Source organism: Suncus etruscus, chromosome 5, assembly GCF_024139225.1.
Source record: "Suncus etruscus isolate mSunEtr1 chromosome 5, mSunEtr1.pri.cur, whole genome shotgun sequence".
Classification (NCBI taxonomy): domain Eukaryota; kingdom Metazoa; phylum Chordata; class Mammalia; order Eulipotyphla; family Soricidae; genus Suncus; species Suncus etruscus.
This window is the reverse complement of record NC_064852.1, coordinates 106,051,984-106,079,329: the sequence shown is the minus strand read 5'-3', so window position 1 is coordinate 106,079,329 and position 27,346 is coordinate 106,051,984. Positions and strand designations below refer to the sequence as shown.

General features: G+C 40.9%; 1 protein-coding gene across 1 annotated transcript in view; it reads right to left on the bottom strand.

Moving 5' to 3' along the window:
* COL14A1 (collagen type XIV alpha 1 chain) overlaps positions 1-25,737 on the bottom strand; it is a 275,987-nt gene extending 250,250 nt beyond the window's left edge. Inside the window, exons 1-3 of the mRNA XM_049772885.1 lie at positions 25,648-25,737; positions 24,377-25,325; positions 2,323-2,418 (exon numbers count right to left, since the gene is read on the bottom strand). Of these exons, the coding sequence (XP_049628842.1) occupies positions 2,323-2,418; positions 24,377-25,325; positions 25,648-25,737 (1,135 nt within the window). The remainder of the gene's footprint in view (positions 1-2,322; positions 2,419-24,376; positions 25,326-25,647) is intronic.
* Between the last annotated feature and the right edge of the window lie 1,609 nt (positions 25,738-27,346).

Here is a 27,346-nt window from a genome sequence, read left to right as displayed (position 1 = left end):
CCAACCTGAAGGATTTGTTTGCTTTGGAAGTAGAAAACCAATCAAATAAAGCAATTCGTATTATACATTCTTTGCTCAGAGTTATCATGTAAATAAATGGTGTCATGGGAGACCCATAATTAGGTTTCCCAACAGTCTCACATACTTTCCTACAAACCAAACACTGATATCTGCAGCCTTTTCCAACTGGACTTTTGTCCAGCATATTCCCATCATCTTCCTTGAAAATCTACAATGTTGACTTCCAGATCACCACACTCCTCTGAACCTCCTTAAAATGCTTTTGTGACTCTTTAAATGTGTTAGCATTTATCTAAATTGTTAGAAAACTTCACCCTCACTTTTGTCCAGAGTTGTCCTTTTTGAATTCAATGTCTCAGACTTCAATATTCAATATAAGTAGATTCCCAGACACTAAACAACTCAGATATAATCTTTTGCCCTGCTCTCTCTTTTAAGCTATGGACCACCAGCTAGCTGTCAGACATCACTTCCTGCTCCATAAACACCTCCAACTCCAAATATTTGACTAAGACTTAACTCATTATCTTCAATGTATTCTTTTATTAATCCCTTAATATCTTCTATGACTAAGCCATCACTTTGTTAAAAATAAACAAACACAAATAAAAGAACCACTGTCTTCAGCGTGTTTAAATAACAGACAATTACAACACAAAAATAATGAAACAATAATACTGGAGTTGAAACTAAATACCCATGTACTCAGTTCTTTAGCAATAAGACCTCATAGAAAACTTGAATGTTTTGTTCTTATTTTTTCTACCTTACATCTATCTAATCATCAAATAAATTCTTTTTTACCTTTTAAAAGATGCTTGAATTCATTCTTCTCTTCCTCCTTTTTTCCTACTTTAGGCACTAAATACTTAATTCCTGAATAAATTAAATCTTCTAATAGTCCTAATAATACCCCTTACTATTCCTCTCCAGAAAACTTAGAAGAAATATAAATATAAGTCTCTTCAATATTGCTATTATAGGGCCATTGTTCATTTAAAAAAAGAATTTTCCTAACAATATTTACCTAGTAAACTGCATTCCTGAAAATATCTCTACATGATTAATTATTACACGTATGTCCATTTTGGATCAAGTTCTTTGAAATGGCTTTGTGAATTTTCCACCATTTGTGCCAAAGGGCCTGTGTCTTTTTGGACAATGCTTACCAAAGATTTACCAAAAAATACTATTACCACCTCTCTTATTGCTTCCTTTTCTCAGTCTATATAAGGTAAACAGAATTTGATTGTACTCAAGAAATAGCATGAAGCAGGTGAAAATATGATAATAAATTCAAGTACTTTAACACTTTGTAGTGTCTAGTTCTATTTCATTGCAAAAAGTCTGCCTCATTTTAAGGAATCAATGTATAAAGGTTCTTGCATTAAACATTTCATTTCCAAATAATAGCCATTAAAACATAGTCTTTACAACTCCTTGCTTAGACAATGAAAGATGATTTCAGCACCAACAGTTCCATTCTGAAGCATGATCACATCTGTCAAGTAAAGTTACCTTGCATACTTATTTATATAGTGCACTTACTTCAAACATTAGTACATTTTTTCTGCAAAGGTCCAGAGAGTAAATATTTAATCTTTGTAGGTTATACAGTCTGTGCTTGCTATGCAACTCTGCCACTACTGAATGAAAACAGTTCCAGACTATGTGTATATATGTATGTGCGTGTATAAGAGTCTGGCTGTTTTCCAATAAATCTTCATTTACAAAATCAGTAAGTAGCCAAATTTGACCCATACTTTGCTAGCTAACTCATGCATACTTTTTAAAATTGAATAGAAATAAAAATATAAATACAGATCCCAGTATATCAAGGTAATAAATAGTACTTCATTTCAAAATAAAGTTCTACAGAAACAAAGCTAGAAACCATTAGAATTAATGCATTCACATTAAAAATAAACTATTGAGGCTGAAGCGATAGCACAGCGGGTAGGGTAGGGGGTTTCCTTGCATACAGCTGACCTAAGTTCTATTCACAGCATTCCATATGGTTCCATGAGCCTGCCAAAAGTGATCTCTGAGCACAGAGCCAGGGTGTGCTCCCCCCCCAAAAAAAAAGAACTATTAACACAAAATTACCTTGCTTAATGACTGGTGAGATCAAAACCCTCATCAAAATTGTAGGATTTTTCTACAGTATAAACAGTAAAAAAAAAAAAAAAGTAAACATGGCCCTGCTCAGAAATTGAGTTGAACCAATGAAATATAGCAACATTTTGAACCAAAATGCTCAGGTTGCAGGACATTAACAATGAGCGCAAAATGTTCCTTTACCTTGACTCTGGACAACAGTGAAAAGATGAGCAATTGTCAAAAGAGATGGAATCAGCCAAAACTGCATCCTGCCCTGAAAAATCTTCACTTTGTTTCCTGCTTTTCACATGGGATGTAGCAGCAGTCCTAAAAAGAGAATACAATGAGATTTTGAGAAAACTAAAAATAAAGTAGATGCAGCCACTGAAGACAGATAACGAAGCCAACATAGGATTAGTACTTTCAGACAGTGGGTGAAACCTGTAAATAGAATAGATAAGGAAGAACACTGAAAGTTAATTAATTAAAATGGAATTCTTTTTTGGGGGGGTCACACCCTGCAGTGCTCAGGGGTTACTCCTGGCTCTATGCTCAGAACTTTCTTCTGGCAGGCTCGGGGGTACCATATGGGATGTCGGGATTCGAACTACCGTTCTTCTGCATGTAAGGTAAACACCCTACCGCCATGCTATCTCTCCAGCCCTAAAATGGGATTCTTGGTTAAATTTTTATTTCAGGGCCAGACCAATAATACACAGTAGGACATTTGCCTTGCATGTGGCCGACCCAGAATAGACCTGGGTTTGAATCCTAGCATCTCATATGTTCCCTGAGACTACCAGAAGTGATTTCTGAGCACTAAGCCAGGAGTAACTCACCCTCGGGCACTTACCCTGACTGCCGCCAGGCACAAAAACCAAAATAAATAAATAAATAAAATTTCATTTTAGCTACTACTTTGTAAATCTCATGTAACATTTGAGACAATACTAAAACAAAACCAAAAAATATCATTAAGGTGTCAGAGAGATCATTACGATGTTTGAGGCATCTGTTTTACATATTCATTCCAGTTTGATCTCCACCACTAAATATAGCTCTCTGAGCACTACCATGAGATCCTTGAGCACAGAACTGGGAGTTAACCTTTAGCACTGTCATGTGTGGTCAAAAACAACCAAGCCAATAAACAAAAACAAAAAAAGCAAGCATCATGAACTAGAAATTCAACTAGGTGAACTAGAAATCAAAGCATAAGGGGAAATTTAGTGAAAAGGAAGGAAGGAAGGAAGGAAGGGAAGGAGGAAGGAAGAGGGGGAGGAAGGATGGGAGAAAGAAAGGGATGGAGAGAGGGAAAGGTTAAAAAGGAGGAAGGGAGAAAGGGAAGGAGGGAAGAAAGGAAGGAAGGAAGGAGGAAGGAAGAAAGGAAGGAAGGAAAGAGAAAGGAAGGAAGGAAAGAGAAAGGAAGGAGGGAGGGAGAGAAAGAAAGAGGAAAAGGAAGGAAGGAAGGAAGGAAGGAAAAGAAACAAGGAAGGAAGGAAGGGAAGGAAGCAAGGAAAAAAGCTAAATTTTAAAGTTAACTATATTATTAGATTAAACTTTAAAATATACTTGTTCTGGATATGCATCCCTTTTTCTAATAAAGTTCACTAGCTCCTTTCTCATCTTCCTCCAAAACAAAGTTCATCTATATTATTCAACATAACAATCCTCTAATTAAACTTGATTTGTTCTTAGAACTGAGATATTAGAGTAAATAGATAAATAATCTATGAGTTAGGGAATTTCTCAAGCAGTACCAAGAGGACAAGAGGACAAGTATGGTAGATGCTTGAAACTCTAAGTACTAATATCTATACAAGGAGGTCTTGAGGCAGAAAGTATTGCAAGTCTAAAATAATAATATTGATACTTTATGTTAATAAATAATTCAAAATTATGTGCCACAGTGAAAGTTGATCTAAGTAAATAAATAATGCTACTAGTCTTGTCAACATTTTATAAAATGAAATATTTATAAGAAAACAACAGCAGTGATAGACTATCTTAAAATGCTTCTTCTAAATAAAAAAATGTTTTGTTTTGTTTTTTTTTTGGTGTGGCTATTTTAAATGAGGATGAGTAATGCCATATTAAGAGAAGTTGGGTTTTAGTTTTCCCAGGGTTTTCTGCCAAGTCTCCAATTTTTTGGAAAGTAAAATGAGACAAGAAAAATCTTAATTCCTATTAAAGTGCATGAGATTCTTTAACATTTACAAAATCTTCAAGCTAAATTTATTAAAAGTCTTCCTCCAAAGCCAGCAATAAAAAAGAATTCCCTTTTAAAAATAATTTAAAACCACCATTGTAGAGGTAGTTACTCAGCTCTAGGTTTAGAAGTCTACAGTCCAATAGAGAACGTTGATAATGTTGAGAAAAGTTTTCTTAAAACACTGTCACAATTTTGCAATCAGAAACTTGAAACTAAGCCCACTAGAGCAATTTCACTCTTCCACTAATTCAGGATTGTTTATTTAATCTCACTTGTGCAGTTATGCTTAACAAGTAGCAAAAGCTCAGAAGTGTTTAAGTTTTAACAAAATTCTTCAAATACTTATTCAAAGCGTTTATAAATCATACACATATGCACACATCTAAGTATGTACACACACACACACTTGCACGTATGCACAAACTAGGACTTTGGATAATGTTCTTCTTAGTAAATGCTGACTTCAAAAAAAAACAAAACAAATTTTTGTTACTTATCTGATATACCACCAGGCATTGAGAGAGCAAATAATTATAGTATTAAATTTTATTTTTAGCCAACAGTTGACTTTCCTGAAATTCTTACTGTAACCAAAACTCTTTATTGGGTAATAGAGAAAAAAAGTTCTTTACTTCAGTTTCTTTAATCTTTACTCTTTGTGATCTCACAATTTCATTGAAAAGGAAGACTGCAAGAAAAAATATATATATTGCAAAGCTAAATGAAATAAGTATGAACTGGAACAAAGAGCTATCACAAAGTTGTGGTATAAGAAAAGCAGAGGAGCTGGGGGAGAGTTCTTAAAGTAAGGGAGTGCATACTTCACATGCAGGAGCCCCAGGCTCAACTCCTACCAACTCCTGGTGCAGGAGAACTGCACGGAGCAAATGCAGCTATTCCCGGAATAGGACCCAGATCTGTGGTTGAGGCCCCAGAACAACAACAAACAATGGGAAATTAGAAAGTTCACCTAGCCAACAATTCTCCAGGTTTTCGTAACAGCTAATTGGTTTAACCACTCTATGATTTGTTTTCCTACTGAATATAGTATTCGAGAAAAGACCCTTTCTCCACTCTAGGCCTTTATGATGACAGTAATTTAAAATATTTGCCTGGCAAGTGCAAGACAAGGAGTTCAAACACCAGTTCCACCCTCAAGTGATCCTAATGGCCCTACTGTTAGGGAATGCTATGAGATAAAGAAGGAAGATAATTGGATGGCAAAAGAAACATTAAACAAACATTAGGCCATGAGATTAATTCCAAGGTTTATGCATGTGCTGAGATGACTAACCTTTCCAGTGAGGGGGAAACTATTTTTAAATAAAGAAATAAAAGAACAATAAAATAAAATAAAAATAAAAGAACAATATTGACCTCTTAGGACCATTGTAATCATGGTCTATAATGTATTTAGAACATAGAAGGATATCAAAAAGTTCAACTAATAGTATGTTAGCAATGACTGAAAGAATACAGCAGGAAGGGTAATGCTTATAATATATCATTGAAGTGCTGGGGTGATAGTACAGTGTGTAGGGCATTTGCTTTGCATGCAGCTAACCAGGGTTCAATCCCTAGCACATCATATGGTCCAAGTGTGGTCCTCCCTCCATAAAAATAAAACAAAAGAAAATAATTATAACACTATATTATTAAATTTTATACTGGGGTAGATATAAAGTATGATCATCAAAAGGTATTTTAGAATACTAAAATGGAAATGAATCCATACATAAACCAAAGAACATATATAATAAAAATGTTTTTATATCTCACAATAAGGTGAGATAATCAACTTTGCAAAAATAGGGTTTAGGCAAAAATTTAAAGATTCTGATAATAACAGAGACAGAATTTTTGTAGGTATGTACTACTTTAAAGTTCTGAAATCATAATTATTATTTTTATCATTTTTGTATGTCAGCTCTATAACCTAAAAATTATCAATAAAATAAAATCATCAATAAAAAAGTACAATGATGCTGAAAAGATAGTAAATATAGGGAGTAAGGTACTTGGCCTTGCACAGAGTTGACCTTGTTTCAAATCCCAAGCACAACTTATGATTCCCCACAAACACCACCAGAAATGACAGGGTGTTTGTCAGGAGTGGTCCATGTGCATGGAGACAGTGAATGGAATTGGCCAAAAACCAAAACAGAACAATAAAATTTTCTTTAAGAAAAAAAAAAAAAAAAAGCGGGCGGGCAGCTGGCAGACCTCTGCATGTGCCAGCGGCCTTTTGGCCTGGCCTAGGGTAGGGGGGGCCCGGACCTGGGTCACCCGGCCCCCCTCTCCCCCTTTCCTCCGGATCTCCAGGTGGGTTTCTGGGAGGAGCTGATGGGGCACCCTGGGTTTTTCCCCACTCCCAGGCCGGGTCTGGGGACCGGCCTGGGTTGGGCTTAAATCCCTGTCCTTCAGGCTTGGGAGGGTCTCTCTCTCCCTTCCTGGAGCAGGATTTTTAGCAGCACGGGCGGGCAGCTGGCAGACCTCCGCATGTGCCAGCGGCCTTTTGGCCTGGCCTAGGGTAGGGGGGGCCCCGGACCTGGGTCACCCGGCCCCCCTCTCCCCCTTTCCTCCGGATCTCTAGCTGATGGGGCACCCTGGGTTTTTCCCCACTCCCAGACCTGCTCCAGGGTTGGCTTAGGGGGTGGCGTTTGATCTGGGGGGTGGCAGATAACTGCTCAGCTATACTCAGGCTGTCACTGGCAATTTCATACCAGTCTACATTTTGAAACCGCGCGGGGGCTAGCGCCCCCGCGCGAACTTATGCTCCTCCCAACCACCAGTACCCCTGATTTACCCTTCTTACCTTCAGTAACAAACAGTTTTAATCTCTGTCCAAAGACATACAGTAGATCTTACAAATCTCAGAACTATTTAGAAGGACATAAATCGAACACATATTGAACACATATATATTTTGAATATTTTATGATTATTTTCTTTAACTACTGTAACTCTCTATATATTCTTCTACCATCATTTTTCTATCCACTTTTCATCTTGTCTTTTCTTTGTAAGCTGTATAGTAAGGATTGTTGGTGGAACTGTCCCTCAGTTTGATGCCTATGATTGAACTATGTCATGGAAATTGCTGGTCTTGTTCCTATTGCCTCCAAATGCACCAATAACGCTTCATGGCATTGATCCTTGTTTGCATAGACACATTAAAATGGGAAAACACTATACATACAGATTAGTTATTATCTAATAAATCTCATTACAATGTACCTTACACCCTGAACATTGATATAATGACCTGGCACAGGCCTCAGATGAATGGGCATTCTCCATTCACACTGGAACCAGGCACGCTATCTACGAAACATCCAAGGTCTTTTATAGCAACAGTTGGAAGCAGTCCTCTACCAGGAAAGACACTACCAAGGGTCTGACATCGACCTCCTAAAAAGACACCTCCGTTTACACTGAGAAGACGTGACAACAACAATGACCTGCGATAAGACGTGACAACAACAATGACCCGCTCTACAGGACATGGTTCTCTCTATTGCCCCTTAAGTGTGAGATGAAACGAGAGAATGCTCTGCACCATCCTGACTGCTATATGAGACATGTAGACTCCAGGATCTTTAATACAGAAGCATGATACCAACAACAGAGACTATGTGAGGAATGGAGGTGTATTGCCACTACAGACGATGACTTGAATTGGACAAACTAGTTTGCCTGGAGCCTAGAGTCAGTCCTGTGCCAGGAAACTTCAGGGGTAGGGTCTCCATCTATTTAGACCATAATTTGTCTTTCCATGTCCCTTATGTTTTGGTGGGCCTATGCAAACAAATGCCACTTTAATATCGTTTTTTACTATGGTCCCTTGACTCCAATCCTTAAGAAAAACAACCCACTAAAACTTTTGAGGTTAATTTAAACTAGTAAGCATGTGCATGGATCTAGATAAATGTACTTTGCCCTCAATGTTTAAAGAGTTACATAAGTCTAATATCTTTAGATTATATGGTGTGATGCTAAGAAATAATATGTACTACAACGGGGGATTTGAGGGACAAAGTAATTGTATGGTACATGGGTTCAGTTTTGTTTTTCTTAATGTTCTTTGGCTGAAAGTATAAGGCTGGGATATCATCGATGGGACTACTGAGAATCCTGTTTATGGGTGATTGGGCTTCCACTGTAACTTTACCCTGTCCTCTTTCTTTGCATCTTTGTTGTCATAATTAAAATAAAAAAAATAAATAAATAAAAAAAAAAAGAAAAAAAAAAAGGCAATAGGGTCAGAGCACAGCAGCACTGCATTTGCCTTGCAGGCAGCCAACCCAGGGAGGACCATGGGTTCGATTCCCAGTATCCCATAAGATCTCCAGGAGAGATTTCTCAGCGAAGAGCCAGGAGTAAACCTTGAGCACTGCCAAGTGTGGCCCAACCCTCCCCGCCAAAAAAAGTCTGCCTTTCAATATACATATGCATGCATATATACATATATATATTTATGTATGTGAGTGAAAATACATTAACAGCAAAAAGCAAGCTATTTCAAAAGAAAGTAATACATATGTGGTGTATTTATAAAAGGGAAAAGACATAGGCAAAAAATACAAATGATAAAAAAGAAATATTTAAAGGAATGAGATTTTAAGCATTTTAAGTATGTCTTGAGCCTTAAAAATGAGGATTGAGGCATACTATCTTCAAATATCTGAAGAATTTTTGTGTGGAAGATAAAATAAGATAACATTTATAGTTTCTAAAAAATAGAACTTGAATCAATGGGTTGATCTTCAAAGATGAGAAAGTTATAAAACTTTCCCTAAAAATGAGAAAAGGGTTGAGTTTGGGTGGGGTTTTTTTGTTTGTTTGTTTCTGCTAAATTTTAAGGTAATGTGAGCTAATCTTAATTTAGCCATAAGAGATGTCAGAGAATAAATTCTAACTTCAATTATCAATGTAAAGGGGGGGTGCGGAGCGATGGCGAAGCAGCTTGCACCTGGCTGACCCAGGAAGGACAGCTGTTCGATCCCAGCGTCCCATATGGTCCCCCAAGTCAGGAGCGATTTCTGAGTGTCATCGGGTGTGGCTCAAAATAAATTTTCAAAAATGTAAAGGGGACAACATCCTTCACTAGCTCAAAAACAATGGATAGCTTCTGCCCCTTAACCAACTGCAGCTCTCAATCTAATCCTGTAACTATGCTTATCTTCTGCATCTTGAGTACTAATTGGTTATTTCTGGGACTTCAATTTAGAACTTCTGTGGAAGTGTTACTACCACACAAAACTATATACTAGTTACCAATTCAGTGACCTACAGTCTTACATCTTACATCTTACATCTCCTTAGAAATAGTGTCTAATTCTACAGGTTAAGGATCTAATCTTACAAATAATTCTTATCCTTTCATTGGTCAGTTGCAAGTTCAGGTTGTTACTAGCCTATATCTAATAAACCAACTGGGGGTTCCAATGAACCCCTCCTTGGACCAGTGGCAGGTCTAGATTGTTGCCTTACAATCAGTTGACTAAACTCAGGATCCCCTCCTCATCTTTGATATTAGCCAGGTGCAGGTATCAGAGAACTAGTCTAGGGATAAACAATTGGCCTTGCTTTCAGCTGACACAAATTTGATCTCTGTCACTGCATCAGAAACACTGCCAGGAGTGACTCCTGAGTTCAGAGGCAGGAGTTCTCTAGGTTTGCCCACTCCACCCTAGAAAACACAAAAGATATATAAGAGAAAGAAAGGGACATTATGGACTTTTCTACCTAAATTTCTTTCTATACCTCAACCCAGAAAATCTCTAAACTCTGTCCTTTTGCATATTTGTGGAGGTTTCTTTACATAAGTATGATTTACTAAATCACTACCGATTGTCATTAATTAAATGTCCCAGTTTTTTTTCTCATCTCCCCTCCCCAGAGATCAAGGGAATGAGAATAAAAGTTCTATAATCCTCCAACTCCAAAGCAATTTCTGATATAAAAGTTGCCACATTGACATAACAATAGAAAACTCTTAGACCATTCCCCTAGATAACATATGGTCCCATGGGTGAGACTCTGGGTTCAACCCCTAGTATTTCAATTAAAAAAATTACTTTCATAAGTCAGTGTTGGGCTGGTGGGATAGCGCAGCGGTAGGGCAGGGCGTTTGCATTGCTGACCCAGGACGGACCTGAGTTCTATCCCCAGCATCCCATAGAGTCACCCAAATCAGGAGTGATTTCTGAGCACATATCCAGGAGTAATCCCTGAGCATCACCTGGGGTGACCCCCCCCCCAGAAAAAAGTCAGTATCAAGAAGAGGACAGAGATCAAATTTATCCCACCCTCCTATTAAAATCACAATACCACAGATGCCATCAGACATCTAGATAGGCCACTCAGCCTATAAGCAAAAGGTCCAAAAAACATTAAAGACAATAACTAAATAGTGATTAATTGATGGGTGATCGGTGAGTAATTGAATTATCTGGGTAGATGTGCCAGGGCACAGATGTGGCCCACATCTACACTTTGTGTAAGAGTACATTTTCTCCAAATTATGAGCAAAAGTATCACCCTGAGTATAGAGAATTATTTTCTTTCCCCATGGCAAGAGATTGTTCCGAGGAACTATTTCTAATTCCCAGAAAGAACCAAAGTAAATTGCCAACAGAACTGTGAATAATTTGAATGCAAGGATTTGATAAACTTTGGCCTCAAAAATTCAGCTGCTCAAAGTCTCTTAAATGAGGTGACAAGTTCCATAAGACAGAAAGTAGAGCCATCCGCAGAGTATTGCAAACTGGAGTGACAACCCTTAGTAGTTCATCACCTGATTTTCTTTTTTTCTCATATCTCTTTAATGACAGTAGAGTGCCAGTAGTGCCAACAGGCTGTTCCTTTGTTGCTCAGGAGTGGCCCCTGGTGGTGGTTGAGATCATTCGTGGTACGGGGATTCGAGACTGGACTAATCACAAGTAAGACCAACACTAATCATTTGTACTACCTCTTTTGCCTTCTCTCCTATAAAGACAGACATTATGTCCTGGCTAAAGAAAAGGGGCATTGTTGTTGTTAGACTTTGGTAACGCACCTCTGCACCTCTGGCTCCTTTTCTGTGTAAGTCCACTCCAAGCACTGTAAATGTAGCTGTAGATATCAGTACAGCTATTCCAGCATTTGGACAAGTTCCCCTGGTTTTCCAAGCCTAGGTAAGACGCTCTTCTATAGGGGCTGGAGAGATAGCATGGAGGCAAAGCATTTTGCCTTGCATGCAGAAGGACGGTGGTTCAAATCCTGGCATGGTCCCCTGAGCCTGCCAGGAGCAATTTCTGAGAGTAGAGCCAGGAGTGACCCCTGAGCACTATTGGGTGTGACACAAAACAAAACAAAACAAAACAAAACAAACAAACAAACAAAAAAAGACGCTCTTCATACAACACTAATCTTTATTTCCATTCTCTAAAACTTAACCCAGTACTGGGACCAGCTCTGTGCAATTTCTGCCTAAAAAGTGCTTATTCAGCACTATCTTTGGGGGTTTAGCACAGTTTGTGCACAGTAGAAGCTAGAACTGAGAAACAGAGAAAAAATGAAATAAATATAGGCAATAGAACATCTTTTTTAGGCATGAAAAACTCAGACTGAAAGCCATCCAGGAAAATCTTCATTTAAGAAGGAACCCATTCCTGATTGTCTGCCCCCTGTGGTCAGTCAGGTTTGTGTCTGGGTGGGAGTAGGGAACCTCCAATCCTAATCCCTCCCACCAAATGTGAATAAGGCAGTCTTTTGGGAGCCTTTCCTCAGCCTCCTTCCTGGTTCTAGCGCCATTCTGGATCATCTGCACCCCTGTGGCCAGTCAGATAACAATGGAATAGGTAACTGCATACTATAAACTCCTGCTACAGTGTTCATTCGTTAAATATGTTACTGCAATTTATTTTCAATTCAAGGTAGTTTACCATTATATAATAATGTTCATGATTTCAGTGTGCTTTCAGGAAAGAAACCTGGATGCTCAAGACCCCATAGACAATACTTCATGGCATAGGCTCCTCTTATAGTGTTCATTACCATATAGCTTAGTTTTCTATACTTAAAAATTAAGATTGCTCTATATACAATCTAAACCAGCCTTTCTTCAGTAAAGTTTACCCTCTCCAATGATGATTTGCCTATAAAATGAAAAACCTTTCCATCTGACTTACCAACTTTATATTTTTTAAACATAACCTGGGTTGGCTTTTCAACTGTAACCCATGGATTGATCCTCAGTGCCTCTCTATGTGTATGTGTGAGTGTATATGTTGGCCACCTCAATGTTTATCTAATGTCCATCTGTAATATATGTCTGTCAATGTATATGGTCCTTCTCCCTATTATATATAACCCTTCTTGATCCCTTACCACTTTACAAATCCTTTTCTAGCCCTTCACTCTCTTACCCCAGATCTGTTATTTCTCCTCATTTAACCCTTTTTACCCTCAGTTCTTAACTCCTCAAGAACCAGAACGTTCCCCCACCCCAACCAGCTACCAACCAGCTCCCAAAATGAAAAGACAGATTCCTAGCCTGCCTTGCCTCAACTTGAGAAGAAACTGCCACCACTGCTACTGCTGATTTGCTCTTGGAGACCCCTTTTCTCCAACCCAATAATCCCTCTATGGACTGTTGTCACTACCAGATTTGGTTTTTATGAAACCATGGAACCAGCATGGTTTTCTGCAACAGCACCAGGAATCAGATTTCTACCAGGGAAGGCCCAAATACTACTCTGGCACTGACTTGCTCCAGAGTAGGTTTATATGACATCCTGACAATTTGGAAACAGCAACAGTTTGCTTTCAGGGCAGGGTTCCCCGTATTACCATCTAATAGTGAGATGAAACCAGAAGATGCTCCATGACACCCTGACTTTGACATAGGATCTGTGCAAAAACCAGGCCCTCTAATTAAAGAAACCTTACTGCAACAACCTTGATTGAGAAGAACTTTTATTGGGACCAATAAGAAAGACTTAGGGTTAGACAACTTAGTATGTCCAGAGTCTGTAGTTGGTCTTATGGCAGGATGGTTCATGGCTCAGATCTTTTTTTAGGCCAAAGGTTTTTCCTTTCTATTTTTCCCAACTTTTGCTGTGCCTATGCAGGAAAAAAAAAAGCCCTGCCAAATACACATACCCTTTGTTTCTTTTACTTTCTATTTTTATCTTTTTAAATTTCTTATCTTTTAAATAAATATCTTTTTTCATAGAACTTTGGAACACAGATTGCTTTCTTTTATATATTTCTGCATTTTTATATAAAGCTAAGAAGAAAAGAATAAAGAAAGTCTGGGGACCAGGGGCCAAGCTGTCTCATATGCATTGGTGTAGAAAAAATAAAGACAGAACTAAATATTCAACTCAAAGTCAACAACAATAGAATCAAAAGACCTAAACTTTAACTATCTAAATTTAAATGACCTAATATACTGGCAGGTCAGGGGGCAAAAGGTGGTGGTATAGGATGCACTCTGGGTTCATTAGTGGAAGGTAACTCACTGTGTATCTGAAATTTAACTATGAAGGACTTTGTAGATCACAGTGGTTTCAATAAAATAAAATTAAATGTAAAAAAGAAAGAATCTCTAAGTATCCCTAGTAATATTCAAACTCTAAGATACTTAGATAGACCCAGCATCCCAGGTGATGCCAATGAATAAAGAGACCATGTGCTGCTCCACCAAATCTGAGAAGCACTAACAAAGACCCATGGAAGAAAAGTTCATCAAGAACTCAAGAGCAGTGTCCAGAGCAATAGCATAGTGTTTAGGGCATATGCCTCACATGCAGCCTACCCAGGTGAATCCCTGGCATCCCATATGGTACCCTAAGTCTACAGGAATAATTTCTTAGTGCAGAGTTAGTAGTAACCCTTGGGCGCCACTGAGTGTGCTCCCTCCAAAAATTTGTAAAGAACTCAAAAGAATTAATTTGTAAAACTGACTTGAAGAACTACAAAATCTAGGATCTCAGCCCTATGTCAATGAACATTCAGCTCTCATTCCAGACTTCCCACTGTACAATTCCTTGAAACATGACACAGAGAGAAGGAGAATGGTGGAAAAAATAAAAAATATTAAAATGATGACAAGCCATTATTTTGGGTAAAGTTCAGTGTTTACTCCTGGTTCTGTGTTCGACATCTCTCCTGGCAATGCTTGAAGATCCACAAGTATGATAACAGCTGCATACAGGGAAAATACCTTCACTCCTCAAATCCAAGTAAGTCATGTTTTTCTTTTGTTCTAGATCATGTTACAACCTACTTTAAAAATACCCTCCCAGGTCAAGGGAGAGCTCAATAAGCTGGAACACGTGCTTTGCACATAGGATGTCCTGGAACTGCATAATTATTCTGAGCACCACCAGAAACAACCCTGAGTGTTGATTTGAGAGTAACCCTCCAAAATTACCAGATACAACCTCAAAAACTACAATGCAATCCTACAGGGTGTCTGTTGTTTATTTTTGTTTTCTAAAGGAGAAAAACATAAATTCTAATTCAGAAGCATACATAGTAGCATAGGAAAATGGGTTACACAACTTGTGCTTGGAAGTCTCAGGAAAGTCACATAATACTTAGGATAGTAGGACCCCTGTAATAACTAAGTTCAAATTTCACCCATATCCATCAAACTTCTTCTTTGCTTTTACTGTTTTTTTATTCTGTACTACATTGTATGTTTAGTGGGATAAGCAATATCCAATTTGTATATCTATTCCTCACTATCTCACCTGCAACCAAAAAAAGCTGTTGTGGGAATTGTGTAATGGTACCTGAGTTCAAATGTCAGGGGACTTTTTAAAAAGATATTGTCGGGGGAGGGGGATATCCTGCTGGTTTTATAACCCCAGACAAGGTAATTTATATTTCTCTAACTTAGCAGACAAGGTAATTTATATTGCTCTAACTTAGTGATTTTATCTTTTTTTTCTTTCTCCTCTTCTTTTTTTCTCTTTATTTGAATATCTTGATTACATAAATGATTGTGATTAGGTTTCAGTCAGGTAAAGAACACCCCCCTTCACCAGTGCAACATTCCCACCACCAATGGCCCAAATCTCCCTTCATCCCACCCCAAACCCCACCTGTACTCCAGACAGGCTTTCCAGTTCCCTCATTCATTCACTTGATTATGGTAGTTCTCTGTGTAGTTATTTCTATAGCTGTACTCACCACTCTTTGTGGTGAGCTTCATGGAGTGAGCTGGTGTTCCAGCCCTTCTCTCATTGTCCTGAGGATTGCTACAAAAATGACTTTTATTTTTCTTAAAACCCATAGATGAGTGAGACTATTCTGCGTCTCTCTCTCTCTCTCTCTCTCTCTCTCTCTCTCTCCTTCTGACATATTTCACTCCGCGGGATAGATTCCATGTACATCCATGTATAGGAAATTTTCATGACTTCATCTCTCCTGGTGGCTGCATAATATTCCATTGTGTATATGTACCACAGTTTCTTTAGCCATTCGTCTGTTGAAGGACATCTTGGTTGTTTCCAGATCCTGGCTATTGTGAATAGTGCTGCAATAAATATAGGTGTGAGGAAGGGGTTTTTGTATTGTATTCTTGTGTTGTTAGGGTATATCCCTAGGAGTGGAAAAGCTGGGTCGAATGGGAGCTCAATTTCCAGATTTTGGAGGAATTTCCATACTGCTTTCCATAAATATGGAACTAGAAGGCACTCCCACCAGCAGTGGATAAGAGTTCCTTTCTCTCCACATCCCTGCCAACACTGCTTGTTCTCATTCTTTGTGATGTGTGCCAATCTCTGGGGTGTGAGGTGGTACCTCAGAGCTGTTTTGATTTGCATTTCCCTAATGATTAGAGATGTGGAGCATTTTTTCATGTGCCTTTTGGCCATTTGTATTTCTTTTTTATCAAAGTGTCTGTTCATTTCTTATCCCCATTTTTTGATGGGATTAGATGTTTTTTTCTTATAAAGTTCTGTCAGTGCCCTGTATATTTTGGATATTAGCCCCTTATCTGAAGGGTGTTGGGGGAATAGTTTCTCCCACTCAGTGGGTGACTCTTGAATCCTGGGCACTATTTCTTTTGAGGTACAGAAGCTTCTCAGTTTAATGTATTCCCATCAGTTAATCTCTGCTTCCACTTGTTTGGAAAGTGCAGTTTCCTCCTTGAAGATGCCTTTAGTCTCAATGTCATGGAGTGTTTTACCGATGTGTTGTTCTATATACCTTATGGTATCAAGTCTGATATCAAGGTCTTTAATCCATTTGGATTTTACCTTCATACATGAAGTTAACTGGGGGGTCTATGTTCCCTTTTTTGCAAGAGGCTAACCAGTTCTGCCATCACCACTTGTTGAAGAGATTTTCCCTGCTCCACTTAGGATTTCTTGCTCCTTTGTCAAAAATTAGGTAATTGTATGTCTGGGGAATGTTCTCTGAGAACTCAGGCCTATTCCACTGATCTGAGGGTCTGTCTTTATTCCAATACCATATGCTGTTTTGATAACTATGGCTTTGTAATACAGTTTAAAGTTGGGGAAAGTAATGCCTCCCATTTTTCTTTTCCCTAGGAGTGCTTTAGCTATTCGAGGGTGTTTATTGTTCCAGATGAACTTCATAAGTGTTTGATCCACTTCTTTGAATAATGTAATGGGTATTTTTAAGGGGATCGCATTAAATCTGTATAATGCTTTGGGGAGTACTACCATTTTAATGATGTTAATCCTGCCAAACCATGAGCAGGGTAAGTGTTTCCATTTCCGTGTGTCCTCTCTTATTTCTTGGAGCAGGGCTTTTTAGTTTTCTTAGTATAGGTCCTTCACATCTTTGGTCAAGTTGACTCCAAGATATTTGAGTTTGTGTGGCACTATTGTGATTGGGATTGCCTTCCTGACTTCCATCTCTTCCCTATCATATTGGTGTATAAAAAGGCCATTGATTTCTGTAGGTTGATTTTGTAGCCTGCCACCTTACTATATGAATCTATTGTTTCTAGAAGCTTTTTGGTAGAGTCTTTAGGGTTTTCTAGGTAGAGTATCATGTCATCTACAAACAAAGAGAGCTTGATTTCTTCCTTTCCTATCTGGATTCCCTTGATATCTTTTTCTTGCCTGATCGCTATAACAAGAACTTCCAGTACTATGTTAAAAAGGTGTGGTGAGAGTGGAGAGCCTTGTCTTGTACCAGAATTTAGAGGAAAGGCTTTTAGTTTTTCTTCATTGAGGATAATATTTGCCATTGGCTTGTGGTAAATGGCTTCAACTAGATTGAGAAAGATTCCTTGCATTCCCATCTTGCTGAGAGTTTTGATCAAGAATGGGTGTTGGATCTTATCAAATGCTTTCTCTGCATCTATTGATATGATCATGTGACTTTTATGTTTCTTGTTGATGTTGTGTATGATGTTAATAGATTTATCGATGTTAAACCATCCTTGCATTCCTGGGATAAAACCTACTTGGTCGTAGTGTATGATCTTCTTGATGATGCATTGGATCCTATTTGCCAGGATTTTGTTGTAGATCTTTGCATCAGCATTCATCAGGAATATTGGTCTGTAATTTTCTTTTTTGGCAGCGTCCCTGTCTGGTTTTGGTATCAAGATGATGTTGGCTTCATAAAAGCTGTTTGGGAGTGTTCCCGTTTCTTCAATTACATGGAAGAGCTTGGCTAGGATTGGTAGTAGCTCCTCTTGAAAGATTTGAAAAAATTCATTAGGAAATCCATCTGGGCCTGGGCTTTTCCTTTGGGGCAGATGTTTGATTACAGTTTCAATTTCCTCAGTAGTGATGGGGGTGTTTAGATATGCTACATCCTCCTTACTTAAATGTGGAAGGTTATGTGTCCAAGAATTTTTCCATTTCTTCTAGGTTCTCATGTTTTGTAGCATAAAGTTTCTCAAGGTAGTCTCTGATTACCCTTTGGATCTCTGCAATTTCTGTCGTGATCTCCCCCTTTTCATTTCTAATACGGGTTATCAGATTTCTGTCTCTCTCTCTTTCTTTGTGAGTTTTGCCAATGGTCTATCAATCTTGTTTATTTTTTTTCAAAAAACCAGCTTCTGCTTTTGTTGATCTTTCGAATTGCTTTTTGGTTTTCCACTTCATTGAGTTCTGCTTTCAGCTTTGTTATTTCCTTCTGTCTCCCTATTTTTGGTTCCTTTTGTTGGTCATTTTCTAATTTTTTAAGCTGTGCCATTAAGTTATTCAGGTATGCTCCTTCTTCCTTCCTGATGTGTGCTTTTTAAGCTATAAATTTTCCTCTCAGGACTGCTTTTGCTGTGTCCCATAGATTCTGGCAGTTTGTGTCTTCATTGTCGTTTGTTTCCAGGAAAGTTTTGATTTCCTTTTTGATTTCATCTAGGACCCACTGGTTGTTCAGTAGCAGGGTGTTTAATTTCCAATTGTTAAAGTTTTTCTTCTGTGTGACTTTGTAGTTCACATCTAATTTCAGAGCCTTGTGGTCAGCAAAGGTAGCCTGCAAGATTTCTATCCTCTTTATTTTATGGAGGTATGTTTTATGTGTCTGCATGTAGTCTATTCTGGAGAATGACCCATGTATATTGGAAAAGAATGTGTATCCAGGTTTTTTGGGATGGAGTGTCCTGTATATATCTACTAGTCCTCTTTCTTCCATAACTCTTTTCAGGGCTAGTATGTTTTTATTGGGTTTCAGCCTGGTTGACCTATCAAGTGTTGATAGAGTTGTGTTGAAGTCTCCCACAATGATTGTGTTATTATTAATTTCTTCTTTCAGATTTGTCAGTAATTGTATTAGATAATTTGCTGGTCTCTCATTGGGTGCATATATGTTTAATAGTCTGATTTTTTCCTGTTGCACATATCCCTTGATTAGTACATAGTGTCCATCTTTGTCCCTTACCACTTTTCTGAGTATAAAGTTGGTGTCATCAGATATTAATATGGTCACCCCAGCTATTTTGAGGGTGTTGTTTGCTTGGATAATTTTCTTCCAGCCTTTGATTTTGAGTCTATGTTTGTTCTGACTATTCAGATGTGTTTCTTGTAGGCAGCAGAAGGTTGGATTCATTTTTTTGACCCATTTTGCCACTCTGTGTCTTTTAATTGGTGAATTTAGTCCATTGACATTGAGGGAGATGATTGTCATAGGATTTAATGTCATCTTTGTAGATAAGTTTGCTGTGTTTGTTGGTCTCTCTTGTCTTAGAGTAGACCTGTCAGTTTTTCCTTTAAGGCTGGTTTATCATCTGTGAAGTTTCTGAGCTGCTGTTTATCCATGAAGCTATGTATTCTTCCTTCAAACCTGAACGTGAGTCGGGCTGGGTGCAGTATTCTCGGTGAGGCATTCATTTCATTCAGTCTTGTCACAATATCCCACCACTGTCTTCTGGCCTTGAGAGTTTCTTGTGACATGTCTGAGCATCTTAGGGATGCTCCTTTGAATGTAATTTCCCTTTTTGATCTTGCTGCTTTCAGTATTCTATCTCTATCTGTGGGATTTGTCATTGTAAAGAGGATATGTCTTGGGGTGTTTTTCTTTGGGTCTCTTTTAGCTGGTATTCTTCGGGCATGCAGGATTTGATTGCATGTAGTCTTTAACTCTGGGAGTATCTCTTTGATGATGTCTTTGACAGTTGATTCTTCCTGGAGATCTCCTATCTGTGGCTCTGGGACACCAATGATTCTTATGTTGTTTCTGGTGAGTTTATCAAAGACTTGTATTTTCATCTGTTCGCATTCCTTGAGTACTTTTTCCATTGCCTGTTCGTTTGTCTTAAGGTTCTTTTCCAATTTCTTCTGTTGTGTTGAGCTTTTCTGCATCACATCTTCCAGTACTCCGATTCTCTCCTCAGCTGCTGATATCCTGTTGGCGAGGCTATCCATTGTGGTTTTCAGTTGAGCAACCGTATTTTTCAGATCTGTTATTTCAGTTTGGAGTTTTCTGATTTCTGTCTTTGTGTTCTCTTCAGATCGATCTATGCTCTTTTTGAGTTCTACAAACATATTCCATATTTCTATTCTAAACTCCTTATCTGAAAGGTTAATCAGGTGGTTGGAATTTATTAGGTCAACCGAGCTTTCGTCTTCATTCTCTATGGATGGTGTTTGCCTGCGAGGTTTCCCCATTTTCACACTTGTAGGGGATTTAGAAGCACAGTTTCATGCAGACAGAGATAGGAGTTTCCCCTGAAGTCCTCAAAGTGAACAAAGGCACAGCAGGGCAGAGTGATCCCACAGCCCCAGTCGTGATTTTATCTTAAGAATATTTATAGGGGCCGGGCAGTGGCGCTAGAGGTAAGGTGCCTGCCTTGCCTGCGCTAGCCTTGGATGGACCGCGGTTCAATCCCCCAGCGTCCCATATGGTCTCCCAAGCCAGGAGCGACTTCTTAGCGCATAGCCAGGAGTAACCCCTGAGCGTCACCGGGTGTGACCCAAAAACCAAAAAAAAAAAAAAATTTATACATTAATAAACAAAGATGCAAATATCTCCAAAAAATTATCAATTTGAATCCAACAACTTATCAAAAAGACCTTAAACCAAGACCAAGTGAGATTCATCCTGGGAATGCATTTTAGCATTTCAAGCCCATCTATATAATATATCATGCAAGTAAAAATAAAATTATATAATCACATCAATGGATGCAAATTATTTGACTAGATCCTGTAGCTATCATGATTAATAAAAAAAACTCTCAATACAATGAGAATTTAACACTTTCCTCAGCATAGTCTTAGTTATTTACCACAAGCTCACACAGCAAACATTATACTCAATAGATAAAACTAAAAGTCTTTCTTCTAGGTTCAGGCACAAGACAAGATTGCCCACTCTTAGCACTTCTAGTCAGTGAAGTTACTTGCTATAGCAATTAGGCAAGGAAAATAGCCATTAAGATCATTTCAGGTAGGGAAGTATGAAGTTAAGCTCTCACTACTTGAAGGTGACATGAATTTATCTCACTCACATACTCATATATAGGATATAAGAAAATATAGTAGAGGAATAACTAATACCCAACAGCATCTAGGATTAGAAGGATGCTTGCTAACTTGGGCAGGTAGGTCATAGAAGTGACTGTTAACAAGTATAGAGGGAAGTGGTCACTCTGGATTAAATCTAGGTGCCGAAAGAAAGTAAAATTATATGCCTAAAACCATATTTTATTGTAAACCGTAGTGCCTAAAAGTAAAGGGGAAAAAATTCCTGTTATAGAGGCAGACTGGAAGGTGGGAGGAAAACCAAAGGCATTGGTGGAGGGAATTAAGGTACTGGTGAAGGGATTAATGTTGAAACATTGTAAAATTGAAACTAAATCATAAATAACTTTGTCATTCAAAGTGATTCAATTAAAAACTTTTTAAATTATTTATTTATAGACTGGAGAAATTGTACAACTACAGCTTTGCATGCAGCAAACCTTGATTTGGACACTAGCACTGCATATAGTTCCTAGAGCACCATCAGGAATGATGCCTGAGCACGGAACCACGAATAAGCTCTCAGAACTTCTGTGTGTGGCCTCAAAACCACACACACACACACATACACACACACACACACACACACACACACACTCACATTCACATGCATGCGCACAAGCACAGAATAGTATGTATTTTTGTAAGTAAATAACAGATGTTTCTGAAAGGAAAAAAAAATGGATACCCAGAACTTCCACACACAGGAAAAGGTTAATTTGGCATTCCCTTAAGTCTTTTAATATATGTACAAGAGTAGCTGGATCCTTGCCACAACTTCTTTAGTTGTAGCGGGACAAAATAAAGCATGATCATGTTCCTAACATCCAGCCCATGAGGAACTGGAGTATTTTGTCACTTTCCTTTCAACCTTTCTTTTTTTTCCTTCCCTTTAAGCCCTTTCTGTCCCTGCAGGGATCATCTAGCTTCTCTTTTGCCAACAACCTCATTCTATACAAATTATCAAATCCTTGCTAATTAAAATTTACTATTGCTGCAAAACATAGCCCTTTAAGCCAGTCATTCTGGAAGATCCTTGTCCTTTAAAGAAAGATTACATTACACAGGCCAGGAAAAGAGAAGGCATTTGGCTTAGTTTGCATCAAAATGACAGTCAATGAAACAGTAAAGTCCCCTAATGCAGAGGCTAGACATTGTTGTGTTTTACTAACACTAGGACGTAGTCCAGAGTCCAAGTGAACATACAGAATGAGACGTTTTCTGTGCCTTCCCCATGTTCCTCTCTAGTTTGCTCAGCCCATTTTTTATAACAGTTGGGCTGATTCAGAAAACCAATACATGCAATCAAAGATCCAGGAGTGCTTGAAAATCTTCAGCTGGATGGAAAGAGGCAGGAAACTAGCCAAATGGCTCCTCCCACAAGCACTGAAACTTGGGACTCACCCAAAATTGCTCCAGGAAATTTGATGGAATGCTCCAGGAATGCTACCTCAGGAATACAGACCTCACCAGTGGAACTCCTATAAGCTCAAAGGGACCCCCAGGAGGGCAGAGCTGCAGGAGAGGGGAGGTCTAGATTGGCTCAGGGCTTCCCACACCCAAGTCAAAGAAGAGAAGCATCTGGCCAGCACTGACTACAACAGTCTCCTGTACATCAAGGATAAACTTTGCAAATGCTTTGGTGAAAGAAACCAGTCCCAAAGGACCTCACACACATACTGCATGCTTCCATTTCTATAAAATGGAAACAGAAAGTGGATCAATGGTTGGCAGCCAGGGGCTGGGGTGTTAGAATAACAGGTTAAGAAGAAGTGCACAGTTACTTCTTATTGGGCAGGGATTTTTTTTTTTTGGTGGGGAGATAGGGTATTGATAAAAATGCTCTAAAATGGCAGTGGTGATGGTTGCATAAGTCAGTGGAGACACTACAATGCCCAAAATTGGACATGTCCATGGTATATGATATCTATCTCAATAAATGTTTTGTTAAAATGCTGTCCTAAATGGGGCCAGACAGTCCAGGAGTGAAGGAGCTTGTCTTGTAAGCAGCTGACCTAGTTGTCTCCCTGAAAGGCATATGGTCTTTGCCCTCTGCCCGCCAATTATCAGCATGAAAGGGTGCATCCTAAGTGCTTCAAGGTGGCCTGTATAATCCCTAGCACTGTCCAGACTAATACTGCCCCCGCCCTTGAGCCTGAGAAGTTCTAGGAAGGATCCCAGGAGCCTAAGCACAGCTTTGGGAACCTCCTCACTACCCCCCAAAACTTTCCCAGGAGTCTTTCTTATAGTAACTAACTGTAGGGTCAGTTTTAAAGAAGATCCATTCCAAAATTCAGATGCAATGGAATCACTACATAGATATATGTTTTCGCAATGCCCTGGAAACTTGCAGAACTGGACACGTGGTAGATCAATGGGATAAAGAACCATTTGGCAAGCTGTTTCCTCACTTTTGCCAGTTTTGAATGGGGGCCTTTTTACCACTGACTGAAACTCTGGTCCCTATATGCCATGCTAGCCTCAATAGGGACATCTGGGGGAAACTTTTATTTCTGTGCCTTACTAAAACTCCAAGCCACCCCTTCAGTTTGCTCTCAGAGGAAACAGTGTGCTCCTAGAAGCAGCTTCATTAAAAATTGAGCGTTGATTGTAGGGTTGAGGAAAACCAAGACCCTGGTCCATTTAGAGCGAACAGTCTTGGGCTAGTTGGCAGTGGCCTGGTGGAGGTCCCTTCCTGGAACTAAGACCATCCAGATTTCTCTCCACTGCTGTTCTGAGGCACGGGCCAGTTTTGCACCCCCCCCCCCCCAATCTTAACTCTCCAGATATGTCCCTGACGCTACCTACTTCGAGGCTGGAAGCTGGGAGCGGGTACAGAGAGATAAAAGGGGCGGGGGAGGAAAAAACTCTAAAGCCACCACTCGAGAAACTGCTGGGCTTCCTAAAGGCAGAGACTAGGAAGAGTGGCCACAGCTAACATCTTCCAGCTATGCGCTCAGCCTGTTTCCCAGCGCTAATAAGGAGAGACTGGGTGAATCTTATAGGAGTCCCCTTTGGCTCATCCCAAATATAACCTGTTTTAAAAAAACAAAGAGCTTTTTCTATTTCTATGAAGCCCTTCAAGACAAATCCAAAAGACCCTTAATTAAGGGACTTGGAGAGCCTGAAACCACCCGTCTCCAAACCAAGCCCTCTTCCCTACACACACGCCTTAGCTCACTGCACCCAAATTCTGAGAAAAGCTCCCGGAGAAACCTAGGGCCCCTTCCCTTTCTTTGCATTTGCGCCCCGGAGCCTCTCAAAGCTCCTGCCCCAGACATTCTCTGCAGAGTGTACTGCACTCGGGGCATTCGGAGAGCATCTACATGCACCATCCCACGGCATCCCAGAGGTCTCTTGACCATCTGCATGCATCTGTAGTTCGTGGTCCTTAATGAGGCCCATGCAATGCATGGCGTTTGCAGGTCACAGGCCCTCCAACTTCCATTTTTCCTTCCTCGCAAAGCTGATCCCGGACACAGAAAACGGTTGGCACTGACCTGTGCACTTCCCGACTCCAGCCCCGGTAACGGACCAGTTGGAGGCGCCCAGAGGAAACAGTTACTTCGGAGCGAGTAGAAGTCCCTCTCGTTTCCCCCCGGATCCTCTTTGGAACTCGCTCTGCTTCTCACTCCGGGCTCCGGCACTCGGGAGCCGCCTTCTGCCCTCCTGCGCTCCCCTCCAGCCTCGCACCCCACAAGACCAGAAAAGAGCAAAGTGAGGTCTCGCCGGCGGCCAATTGGAGAGGGGAAGGGGGCCTCGGGGGCGGGGGTTGGGAGGAAGGGCAAGTCCAAATCCCCACCCCCCCTTTCCCTTAATCCCCTCCCCAACCCGCCCCCCGGAGCTGCTCCACCGAGCCCTGCCCGCGCCACGCCCCTTCCAGGGCAGCCCCCTGGCAGAGCGCGGGGAGTCGCGCTGGCACCTCCGTCCCGGTTGGTTAACGGGTGCACCGGACAAGCCGAGCCCCCCAGCGCCCGCCCCCCAGACCAGGCCCGAATTTCCCAGCTTCCAGGACCCCCGCACCCAGTAGGAGTCCCCTTTGGCTCATCCTACCCGCTCTAAATACAGGTTATCAGGGTGCTTCCAAAGCAAGGGCCTGGCTGGAGCGAGTGTCCCCGGATTCAATCCCAAATTGAAATTCAATTCAGTCCATCAAACGCATCTTTATCGAATCAGACGCATAAGTGTGGGGCTCTGATTTGATCACGCTGGATCATCATCCATGGGGAGGGTGAGATCCGCAGGTTAAAATTGGGACGATTCCCGGGGTTGGGTCCCTCACTTGAAAACTCTCTAAGGGTCCTAATCCCAGGGATCTGGGCTGAATTTAGAAATCCATTTGGGAAATGTTTCTGGCTGATCCAGCCACGCCCAGGTCCAGGTGAGGCGCTCCCGGGGAGTTGGGGCCAGCAACGAGCGCTTGTCTGGCCTGCGCGCGCTCTCCTCGGCGCTGCCGCCCATCCATCCCAGTTTTAAAATAAAAATTTAAAAATGAACGATTTTAAATGTAAAATGCAAACATGCTGCAAAGTTAACATCGCCAGAACGATATAGGACGAAGGGTCGGGTGTTTGCCAAGCATGTGACCGATCTGAGTTCTAACTGGACACCTTGAGCGAGCCAAGGGCAATTCCTGAGCCCAAAGCCAAGAGTAAGACTTGAACGTTGCTGGGTGCGGCGTGAAGAATCAAACACTTAAAAAAAAAATAGTTACCTCCGCTTCCCTTTTGAGAACCAAAGGAGGCAGGGACCCCCATCCACCACCCCCAATCCCAATCTCCCCAGGGGAGGGAGGTAGAGACAAAATTCTGGGGGGGGGAAAACACTCGAGAGAAACCCATTCACCTTCCCTTGGAAAACTCAATGGAGGCCAGTAGAAAAGGGCATGTCCCACCTTGAAAGTTCGGGGGTGAAGAGTATGGGCAGCATTTACTCAAAAAAGGTTCCCTGCGTTTACTTTCTTCAAAAACTCAGTTGAGAATCCCCAAAGCCGGGCTGTGACTCGTGCAGTCTTTCTTGGGGACGGGGTGTGGGGGTCCCTGCCCAGGCCGGAGGCGTCTAAACTGCGCTGATCCTGAAACCAGGACAGCCTTAGTAGTCTTGTTCGGACCTTCCCCGGCAGCTTCGGTGGAAACTGAGGGGACACCGGCCGTCCCGGGAGTCCAGGGGTTACTTTGCAAATTGGCTCCGACTCCACAGCTAGGCGCGGTCGCAGTGAGGCGCCTTGTTGCCTCCACGCTCTACTGAACGCGGGACCCCGGTCAGGCTGCCCTTTGCTGGGGGCTCAAGATGCTTGTCGGCAAGGTCGCGAGCGCCTCCTGGTGCCCCCGAAGAGGGAATTGGGCTAAAAGAATTGCAAAATCCCATGCACACTCGGTTAACTGCTGGGAGCAGGAGTCCTGAAATATAGGACCCCACCCCCCTAAAAAGGGCCACTGGCTAATCGGCCCTGCCTCTGCTTTCCAAGCCCCCCTCATAGACTGCCTCATAGTCTGTTTCTTCTCCCCACTAAGAGATTCTTCCATCCTCCGTTTTAACTAAGATGAAGACATTTAAGATTTTCCTGTCATTGCCTTATGGAAAATAGTTCAAGCTTAGAAATGAAGTGATTGCCAAAGGCTCTTTAACCAGGCCTAGGAAGGGGTGCAGGACATGGGTCACCCCAGCACCCCTCTACCTCCTTCCTCCAGAACTCCAGGGTTTCCCCTGGGCCACATGCCTGGGCAAGCCAGCCAGGTGGGTCTCTTGGAGGAGTTTATTGGTTTCCCTAGAAGGCTTTCCCCATTTCCCTCCCAGCTCCAGGAGGGTCTGGGGTGGGGGCTTTGACCTTCCGGCCTTCCAGCTCTTGAAGTTTCTCTTTCTTTCCTGGGAGCTGGGAGGTTCTGCCAGCATGAGGTTTGGCAGCCCTCCACCGTGCCAAAGGCTCTTTAACCAGGCCTAGGAAGGGGTGCATGACATGGGTCACCCGAGCACCCCTCTACCTCCTTCCTCTAGAATTCCAGGGCTTGCCCTGAGCCACATGCCTGGGCAAGCCAGCGAGGTGGGAATAGCAGCACAAGAGGTTCTGGCT